This window comes from Oryctolagus cuniculus, chromosome 11 (genome assembly GCF_964237555.1).
Source record: "Oryctolagus cuniculus chromosome 11, mOryCun1.1, whole genome shotgun sequence".
NCBI classification, from domain to species: Eukaryota; Metazoa; Chordata; class Mammalia; order Lagomorpha; family Leporidae; genus Oryctolagus; species Oryctolagus cuniculus.
Genome location: NC_091442.1, coordinates 64,876,418 through 64,887,232, shown reverse-complemented (window position 1 = coordinate 64,887,232; position 10,815 = coordinate 64,876,418). Strand labels below are relative to the sequence as shown.

The following is a 10,815-nucleotide window of genomic DNA, read 5'->3' as shown; positions in this document are numbered from 1 at the left end:
GCAGCGGCCATTGGAGGGTGAACCAACGGCAAAAGGAAGACCTTTCTCTCTGTCTCTCTCTCACTGTCCACTCTGCCTGTCAAAAAAAAAAAAAAAAAAAAAAAAGAAATGAGGTGTCTAAAATTATGAATCATTGATCAGATCTGAAGGTAAATTATCAAAGTGTCTATGACTTTAGGTTATAATGAGAAAACTTGTGCTACTGGGACATAATTAAAAACCTAGAGTAGGCATATGGCAGAGCGGTTAAAATGCCATTTGGTGTGTCTACATCCTATACTGGAGTGCCTGGGTTTGAGTATTGGCTCCAGTTTCCTGCTAATGCACACCCTGGGAGGCAGCAAGTGATGGCTGCCACCCCCATGGGAAATTCAAATTGAATTCCCAGCTCTTGGCTTTAACCTGCCCAAGCAGGCTGTTGGGAACATTAGGAAGTGAACCAGCAGATGGAAGATATCTCTGTCTTTCAAAAGACAAACAAAAACAAAACCTAGAATCACACTTAGTGGTAATTGTAAAACAAATTAATCACAGTTATAACTATGCAGCTTTTGGGAAAAAGTATCCTAGACTAAAAGAAAATTTGGATTTGAGACTAAGAGACTTTTATGATTATAATACATGACTGATATGTCTCAACAACATAAAAATTGTAAGGCGAAAGTTTAACAACAGTGTTATTACTTTCAAGGACCGTGTTGGAAGCTAAAAAAGAATCTTACAAAATTAGATAAATATATCCAGTCTGACACAAACACCATATGGTAACTGTCTTAAGAGACAAGAGTTGTTAAGTTACATGTAAAAGTATGACACAGAGGTAGTAAAAGTTGGAAAGCAAATGAAATTTGCACAGTAGATTCAAAGATTAATATTTTATTTTCTTTTTCTAGATAAAAAGAATAGATTACAATATTATAGCTTTGGCATTTTCTCTCTTCTAGTAAAATGTTTTTTTGCAATGGTTTTCTAGATAATGGCATGGTATAGCAGAACTTTCCTGACTGTTCTGTTGACTGAGTTTTATTTTAAAATAAAACATACTTGGAGCAACTGACAACGGTCTCAAAATTTGATAATTTTATTTTCCTTACTGGAGGAGTTAACATCAATCCCACAGTAGTGTTAGGAATGTTTAAGCTGACCTCTGTGTCACAGTAAGCACCAAGCACAGGGATACTAAATACACTCTAGCAAGACTAGAGATCTGAGATCTGTAAACATTCTATATCTCCCAAGAAAAAGCACTCATTTGCAACAGAGGAAAAACTGAAACATAGGCAATATCCTGAAAGTTGGCAATATAAAAATGAAAAATCAGTAATATTTAGGTAACAAATCTAAAATAGTTCAAAGCATCTGCCCCCCCAACAAAAAAAAAAAAAAAAAAAAAAGACCTTCTCCAGAACACAAAAGCACAAAAACTCTCAGGTAAGTGACTTTACATACTGTCCTTTGAAGAAAGTGGAATAATCTCTCTATCCACATCACAGAGACGACCTGACTCTTCCAAGCTTAGCTGCTGAACCCATATTTGTAGCAATCCAATTTTGCGAGCAACTTGGCTGCTGAATCCTGTGGCTTGAGACAGTAGGATACAGTCACAAATTACTTCACTTGTTCAACTATTTTCAAACAGCAGGGAACTTCACCTTTGCAAAAAGGCAACAGTGGTCAAAGTGGAAGGTATTTCCACAATATCACTTAATAGGTATTTCCAGAATATCTCACTTAATAGAAAGGCAGTCTGCAGTGGTTCTACCACTAACAGCTCTACTTGTTATAAACAAAGAATAGCAGAAATTAGAGGAAGAGATAGAAGAGGCAGAGAATGGAGAAGACTGAAGAGAATAAAACTGGGAAAAATTCAAGAAAGTAAACATAAAACTAAAAAATTAAAAATGAAAACAGGTAAGAAGGGAAGAAAACAGTAGTCAAAGATATCTTTTAGGATACAGTACTAGATTTACAAATCAGTCTGAATAATTGCCCTAAGAATGCCATTGTGAAATCAACTCCAAACTCAAATTATATTTTTCTCTAGAGAATAACTCAATATCACCTCTATTTTGAAAATAAGGAAACCACTTTGAGAAATTATGCCTAAAATTTAAAAAGAGGTAGAGTCTCAGCTCATCATTGCCTAAAATTATCAAGATTACTAAGAGGACTGCTACTCATAACAAGGACTCCTCTATGCTCTTTTAAAGACAACATTGCTGGGGAAGTTGGGGCCCAGTGCTTTGGCATAGCCGGTAAAGCCACTGTCTGCAATGCCGGCATCCCACGTGGACGCCGGTTCGAGTTTCGGCTGCTCCACTTTTGATTCAGCTCTCTGCAATGGCCTGGGAAAGCAGTATAAGATGGCCCAATTCCTTGGGCCCTTGCACTCATGTGGGAGACCTGGAAGAAGCTCCTGGATTCAGAAGGGCACAGCTCTGGCCAGTGCGGCCAACTGGGGAGTGAACCAGCAGATGGAAGACCTCTCTCTCTTTCAAATAAATAAATAAATAAATATTTAAAATGGTGGAGTTAGAAACGTGCCGGGGATTCCAATACAATCCCATCAAGGTGGCATGTACCAATGCCATCTCACTAGTCCAAGTGATCAATTTCAGTTCACAATTGATCATAATGATAGGTCTAAGAGTCAAAGGGATCACACAAGACTAGTGTCTGCTAATACTTACTGATAGAATCAAAAAGGGAGAGAACGATCCAACATGGGAAGCAGGATACACAGCAGACTCATAGAATGGCAGATGTCCTAAATAGCACTCTGGCCTCAGAATCAGCCCTTAAGACATTCTGTTCTGGCTGAAGAGCCCATGAGAATATTTCAGGCATGGAAAGCCAAGACACTCCGGGGGAAAAAAAAAAGACCTAAATGAAAGATCTCTGCGAGTGAGATCCCAGTGGAAAGAACGGGGCCATCAAAGAAGGAGGTACCTTTCTCTGAAGGGAAGAGAGAACTTCCACTTTGACTAAGACCCTGTCTGAATAAGATCAAAGTCGGCAAACTCAAAAGGCTATCATAGCCTTGGTAACTCATGACTAGAGCCTAGGGAGATTACTGACACCATAATCAAGAGTGTCAAATTGTTAAGTCAACAACAGGAGTCACTGTGCACTTACTCCTCATGTAGGATCTCTGTCCTTAATGTGCTGTACATTGTGATTTAATGCTCTAACTAGTACTGAAGCAGTATTTTACACTTTGTGTTTCTGTGTGGGTGCAAACTGATGAAATCTTTACTTAATATATACTGAATCGATCTTCTGTATATAAAGATAATTGAAAATGAATCTTGATGTGAATGGAATGGGAGAGGGAGTGGGAGATGAGAGGGGTGCTAGTGGGAGGGAAGTTGAGGGGGGAAGCCATTGTAATCCATAAACTGTACTTTGGAAATTTATATTTACTAAATAAAAGTTAAAAAAATATTTAAAGAGAGACAACACTGCTAGTAATTCAAAATTAATAATTGCATTTAGGAATGGGAATTTAGTCTAGCATTTAAGACCCCCATTGCCCCTATCATCACACCTGGTTCACTGCCTAGCTCCAGCTCCTGACTCAAGCTTCCTCCAGTACTGACCATGTATGGTAGTAGTGATGGCTTGGGTATTTGGGTTCCTGCCACCCAAGTGAGAGCCTTGGACTGAGTTCTCAGCTTCCAGATTCAGCCCAGCTTTTGAGAACATCTTGGGGAGTGAACCAGTGGATAGTGGCTCACGCTTGCCTCTTAGCTGTAATTAATTTTTTCAATTATTGAATTTACAAGAAATTTGTTTTTATCTAACTCCACTGAAGCAATTTGTATATAAATCAAGATACCAAGATATCTTTCTCAATCTATTGAAAATTTTTCATTCAAAATCAAAGTACTACTTCCCAAGGGTATAAAATTTTTCAAACAATCATGAGGTATTAAAACTTATGTAAGTTGGGATGGTGCCACAGCTCACTAGGCTAATCCTCCGCCTTGCGGCGCCAGCACACCGGGTTCTAGTCCCAGTCGGGGCGCCAGATTCTGTCCCGGTTGCCCCTCTTCCAGGCCAGCTCTCTGCTGTGGCCAGGGATTGCAGTGGAGGATGGCCCGAGTACTTGGGCCCTGCATCCCATGGGAGACCAAGAGAAGCACCTGGCTCCTGCCATCGGATCAGCGCAGCGCGCAGGCCGCGGCGGCCATTGGAGGGTGAACCAACGGCAAAAGGAAGACCTTTCTCTCTCTCTCTCTCACTGTCCACTCTGCCTGTCAAAAAATAAAAAAAATTATATAAGTTGATAACACACTATGTGGTATAAACTTCTGTTCTTATAAAAAAGGCAAACTTCCCTATAATACTTTAGCTAAATATACCCTAAAAGTGAAGCACTCTGTACAAGATTGGCATATCTGCCAAAATGACAAACACAGTGAGTAAGAATCTGAGATCTGAGGAACACACTAGGCTGTTGGCACTGCATTCTTGGAGACGATTTTTGTCCTCACCCGTGGTTATTTTCTATATATATATATAAAAAAAAAACCTATAATCCATAATATTCTGGGCCTGGACACTGGTCCATTCCAGCGACTTCCAAGTTAATGAATTTCTGTGGCAATAACGGGTAGGTGGGGTCCTGAAGTGTTCTGCCTTGGCCAAACAGGCTTCACTTTAGTAGTTTCTTTAGAATTTGGCTGCCCACCTGTATTATTCTACATCTGGGGAGATTATATTAGTCATTATATAATAATTACAGTGCCCTTCAGTGACATGAATGCAATAATGCTCACTTTATTAGTAGGGTTCAATATATTTTTTAATTCTAAAATTTTATTTGAATGGCAGAGAGACAGAGAGAGATTATCTCCCATCTAAAGGTTCCCTTCCCAAATGCTTGCAACAGCCACTGCCGGACAAGATGGACGTCAGGAGCTGGGAGCTCAATCCACATCTCTCCCTTGGGTGTCAGGGACCTGAATATTTGAGCCATCATTTGCCACACTACAGGATCAGTAGCAGGAAAAGAATATACATTTGAGTTGTTGTCTAACACTGTTCAATAATTTATGCTGACTCATCCTCAGTTTACCTAACCCTTTGGCTCTGTGGTTACCTGGGAGTACAGGTACCAAATTGCAACAATGAACAAGACACGTCTATTCGTCTATTCATAAGATTTTATTAAGACAAATAGCCTAGTTGTCACTGGCCTGCTATATAATTAATGAATGCTATTCTCCAGCATAAAATCTGTACACTAAATTTTTCCTCTCTTCCTTCAGAGTCTACATACAATTTAAGGAATATGGCAAGTGTGGAATCAGTAATTGCATATGTGAAAAAAGTGAGGGATAATACAGATGTGAGGTGTTGATTTAATAAAACTAAAACTGAAACCAGTTAAAAAATAGTTCTAAGCAGTTTTCTATGAGTTTTACTTTTAGCACCTAGAAGGCCCCTAATAAGTCAATATTACTGAGAAATGTATAATGTAAAACTAGCTAGTTAGAGAGAAATACTAAATAAAACACTATAAAATCATGTGGTCTTTTCTTTCTTGGCAGTGGTACCATTATAGCAACCTAAAAAGTAACCTATGCAAGTTAACCATGAGCTTGTTTCCTTTATAATGGACAAAATAGTCAGAAAAGGACATTATTCATCCAATTGTTGGCATATATCTTCTTACCAGCAATCTATATAAGGTGGGCATTGTAAGAGACAAAATGTGAGGCATAAAACTTATTAGTGTATTTCTAGTATGTATCCCAAAGGACACTATTATGACTTTTTCAAGGACTATAGATTCAATTCGCAATAAAATGATCTTTGCTATGAGATCTTCCTTTTTGAATACCCTGACATCTAGTAATTTCACACAGCCCCATTCTTCTAGTCACTGAAGAACCCAATTCATATGAAGACAAGAAAAATGTGTTAACATCCCCCAGGATCTGGACATTTTAGAAAATCAAGCCTAGAGGCCGGCGCCGTGGTTCTCTAGGCTGGTCCTCCGCCTGCGGCACCAGCACCCCGGGTTCTATTCCCGGTCGGGGCGCCAGATTCTGTCCCGGTTGCTCCTCTTCCTGTCCAGCTCTTTGCTGTGGCCCAGGAAGGCAATGGAGGATGGCCCAAGTGCTTGGGCTCTGCACCCGCATGGGGGACCTGGAGGAAGCACCTGGCTTCTGGCTTCAGATAGGCGCAGCACACCGGCCGCAACACGCCGGCCGCAGCGGCCACTGCGGGAGGTGAACCAATGGAAAAAGGAAGACCTTTCTCTCTGTCTCTCACTGTCTAACTCTGCCTGTCAAAAAAAAAAAAAAAAAGAAAATCAAGCCTAGAGGAATGCTTGAAGACAATGAATTTTGCTAGACTCCTGGAAGGTGGTGGGAAATATTCTGGAAGGAAAACCCTGTCAAATTATACTATAGGGTGAGGCCACTTGCATAGCCCTAAGATTGGTACTGATTACCATATTGTATGGTATTAACACAGCCACTGTATTTATATGTTTTGAATTACAGGGAATGGTTCTGAAATTGCAGGCTAATACAATATCAGCTCAAACTATTTGGTTTATGTAAGGATACGCTGCATACCCTTGACTCACATTTAATTTCTACTGGATTAGAAAATAAGTATCCTGATTGTAATTGACTTGTTATTTCTCAAAAATAGGTCTATTTTCACTTGATGTAAACTAATGACAATATTTTTAACATGTTACTGAAATACACTACCCTTTTTATTCTATTTCAATAATTTATCAGTAGTATATATATTTTTCCAAGAATATATTCAAATATAGAAAATAAACTAAATACACAGCTTTAGTAGTTTTAAGGAAAATGCTGAAAGCAGTATCTATGAAATGTTGTATCACCTTAACCTTAGGTGAAAAAAAATAGAAATTCATTAATTCACGTAAGTAAAAGTATTATTTCCTCAAAAAATATCTTACCACATGTTTACAGGTAATAATGCAAATTAAATAATGACATAATTATAAGTCTCTGAATTATATGTCATTCATTATTCAAATTCTAGTATCTTACGCAATTTTGTGATTATTCTAGAGAAGCTGAAATTAATAAATTCTATTAACATCAAAGGCCTTTCAAGCACACTAAAATAATACCAAGACCATTATGATTTCTTATGAATAATTATTGTTTTACACATCTTTCTGTCTTCACATAAATGATTATGAAAATGTAACTCAGAAGAAAAATATTGTAACCATAATCCATTAAATAACAAATACAGTGAGCTAGGTCAAAGTCAATTTTTAGAAACAATTAAGTTAATGTTATCAAGAGCACTTTTCTTCTGCACTAGGATAGGAAAGTAAAACAAAATTAGTATTTTACTCCATGACAACAAGTTTACTGCACTTCTAGATGCTACTATCATCAAAAATACACTTGTCATTTTATAATACACATACATTTTATACTTGTGGGTTAGTATAGATTTTCTCTTTGTGAGAAGACATTACAAAATGAAGCACTGAAATGAACAAAACCTCACAGGCAAAATTTCAGGAAATCTGAAATCATCTTGCCGGGGTCATAATTCAAAGACAGTGGTAAATGTTGTTAGGGAGAAAATCAGTAGAAATATAAAATGTGAAAAGTCTTTAAAATTCAGATAGCAGATATAAAAACAGACAGACTTAAGTGAAAGCTTGGATTTAAAGAAATGAGGTATGATGGAGTCATAGTGCTACAATACATCTCAATATATTAAATTAATAACCCATATTTCAAGGTTGCAAAATCAGCAAATCATAAACTATTTGCCGCTAAGTTCACAAGACCTTTCTGGTCAGAAGGCTAATGGTCACTAATAATACATTTAAAAATAAGCATGAAGCTGACTGTATGATTATATTTTGAGCTTATCTGCACACAGTAAGGCAAATTATAAGTAAAAATTTAAGCAAACAATTTTGTATTAATAATAAATACAGTTTCAAGCATTTAACATTATCAATATTTAAAAAATTTAAATAATAAATGCAACTATTTTATACAGAACCATTTATTATACACACAAGTTATCAGTTCCCTTTGTTTACAAAGGCTGGTTATAGATAATATGGAATGTTACAGTACCATCTTGCATAAAATTTTAGTACAACTTTATACTTGAAAAAGGGTGCAAAAACACCAGCCTAATAAATCTGACTGAATTGAAATATGTTCTCTTTCTTTTTAAAAAGTACATCATTAACACATACACCACAAACTGTACATAAGCTCACTTTTGAATCACCAATTGAACATATGGTAGCAGGTTTGTTGTATTAACTATCCCTCCTATCAGTTTTACTTACTCAAGGCTTACACTGTTACTCATTCAAGAGCCTTTGTAAGCTTTTAAGAATTACTGAATCCAGGTAAGTACAATTTAAAGGAGGCAAACAACAGCTGCCAATAATTATTTATAGTAAGAAACATCCTTCTCACAGAAGACTCAGGAGCAAAAATTCTTAGGATATCTTTCTTCCTTCAATATACTGTAGCTGGTCAAGATTCTCCATTTTGAACTTTGGATGCTGGTGGTTGCATGAAATCCTTAAAGGGAACTAATGCCTCTTTAAGAGCAGAGCAGACTTCTGAGGATGAGCAGGTGATACACTCCACTAAAGTTGGGTATAAGGCAATTACTTGCGCCCAGGTATTTCCATCGACTGTAATGCAAAAAGTATAAATATCAAAAAAAGGTGAATTTAAATAACAGAGACAATTCAATTAACATAAATACAATTCTTTAAATGCAATATAAGGAAAAAAATTCTTAAGTATAGATATTCCATTAGTTTGTATCTTTCTTTTTAAAAAATCTTTGGAAAGACTACAATAAACCTGCTATTAAATCAGGTATGGGAAAAATATATGGTCAGCGTGTAGTCATCAATACCAACAAATTTGTTAAGTGTAGTTTTAATGATACTTCAATTTGTGAAGGCTTGCAAAGCTAACAAAATAATTAAGTACAGTTGAATGTTATTTGTTGAATAGGCAAAGGTGTTATATCCCAGTTAGGAATCTCCTTTTACTCTAAGATCACACATTGCATTTCTTTTTTCCTGTAAGTACTAGGCATAAAAGTAACCAACCTGCAATAAGAGCTGATGATACATTTTTCTTAGACACTTTGTGGAACAAGTCTCAAATCTGGGAGGCAGTCTGCTACAAAAGAATTCTGTACTATGTATAAGGCACTTTTGATTTTATTTTTCACACTAATTTACTGGATGTCAATTTCCTAACATCCCTTGTGAAAGAAGGCAGTGCTGGGTGCCCCTAGTCACTTAATTTCTCTTTACCTCAACCTTTGCTTAAAATAAAGAAACACATTTCTCAAACTAGTGTTCCTCAATTTACTTCTAAAAAATAATTCATGGTGGGATTGGTGTTGTCCTATAGCAGGTAAAGCCACCACATGTGATGCCGGCATCCGATAATGGACACTGGTTCATGTTCCGGCTGCTTCACTCCCGATCCAGCTTCTTGTTAATGACTTGAGAAAAGCAGCAGGAAATGGCCCAAGTCCTTTGGCCCCTGCACTCACATGGGAGACCTAGAGGAAGCTCCTGGCTCCTGATTTCAGCCTGGCTCAGCCCCTGGCCGTGGCAGCCATCTGAAGAGTGAACCAGTGGATGAACAATCTGTCTCTATCTTTAACTCTTGAGTTTCAAATGAAAAAGAAAAAAGAAAAAAACTTTAAAAAAAATTCATGATCAAGTAAGTTTGGCAGATTTTTATGTATCTCAGCTTTTATAGATCAATAATTCACATGAATTTATTAAGGACTTGTAGTAATAGAACAGATTTAACTTTAACCCAGGGTTTCCAAAAATCATTTGATAATGGAATTGTGCTTCATACAATATCAACTGAAATCACCATCATTAACATTCATTCCAGGGCCAGCACTGTGGCACTGTGGGTAAAGCTGCCAACTGAGGTGCTAGCACCGGTTAGAATCCCGACTGCTCCACTTCCAATCCAGCTCTCTGCTAATGCACCTGGGAAAACAGCAGAAGATGGCCCAAATCCTTGGGCCCCTGCACCCATGTTGGAGACCTGGAGGAAGCTCCTGGCTCCTGATTTCAGCCTGGCTCACTTCCGGCCATTGTGGCCATTTGGGTAGTGAACCAGCAGAGGGAAGATCTCTCTCTCCTTCTCTCTCTGTATCTTTGCCTTTCAAGTAAATAAATAAATCTTTAAAAATTAAAAAAAAATTGGCCAGCACCACGGCTCACTAGGCTAATCCTCTGCCTTGCGGCGCCGGCACACCAGGTTCTAGTCCTGGTCGGGGCGCCGGATTCTGTCCCGGTTGCCCCTCTCCCAGGCCAGCTCTGTGCTGTGGCCCGGGAGGGCAGTGGAGGATAGCCCAAGTGCTTGGGCCCTGCACCCCATGGGAGACCAGGAGAAGCACCTGGCTCCTGTCTTCGGATCAGTGCGGTGCGCCGGCCGCAGTGTGCCAGCCGTGGTGGCCATTGGAGGGTGAACCAACGGCAAAAGGAAGACCTTTCGGTCTCTCTCTCTCACTATCCACTCTGCCTGTCAAAAAAAAAAAAAAAAAAAAAGAATTAAAAAAATTTTTAAAAAATTCATTCTTTAACAAAAACTTGGAAAATGCTAAACTACCTTCTTTTTCCATTCATTTCTCAGGGTGGGGACAGAGAGAAGAAAAACAGAGTGGGAATTATGGGTACTAGTGAAGATGGGGAGGGTCAGGTTAGAGATATTCTGCCTTTACCTGTCTTTATAGATTGGGAACCCACTTCAGATCTCATTTGTAAAAATAATT

The 10,815-nt window shown here is 38.1% G+C and overlaps 1 protein-coding gene across 6 annotated transcripts in view; it reads right to left on the bottom strand.

The window, feature by feature from the left end:
• Positions 1-860: 860 nt before the first annotated feature.
• Positions 861-10,815, bottom strand: part of MON2 (MON2 homolog, regulator of endosome-to-Golgi trafficking) — a 124,885-nt gene continuing 114,930 nt past the window's right edge. For 5 of the 6 annotated variants that reach the window (XM_002711305.4, XM_002711303.4, XM_070052565.1 and 2 more), the window contains one exon: positions 861-8,686. In XM_002711305.4, the coding sequence (XP_002711351.1) occupies positions 8,523-8,686 (164 nt within the window). In that variant the 3' untranslated portion in view covers positions 861-8,522. The remainder of the gene's footprint in view (positions 8,687-10,815) is intronic. The other variant, XR_007919691.2, reaches the window with a different exon arrangement.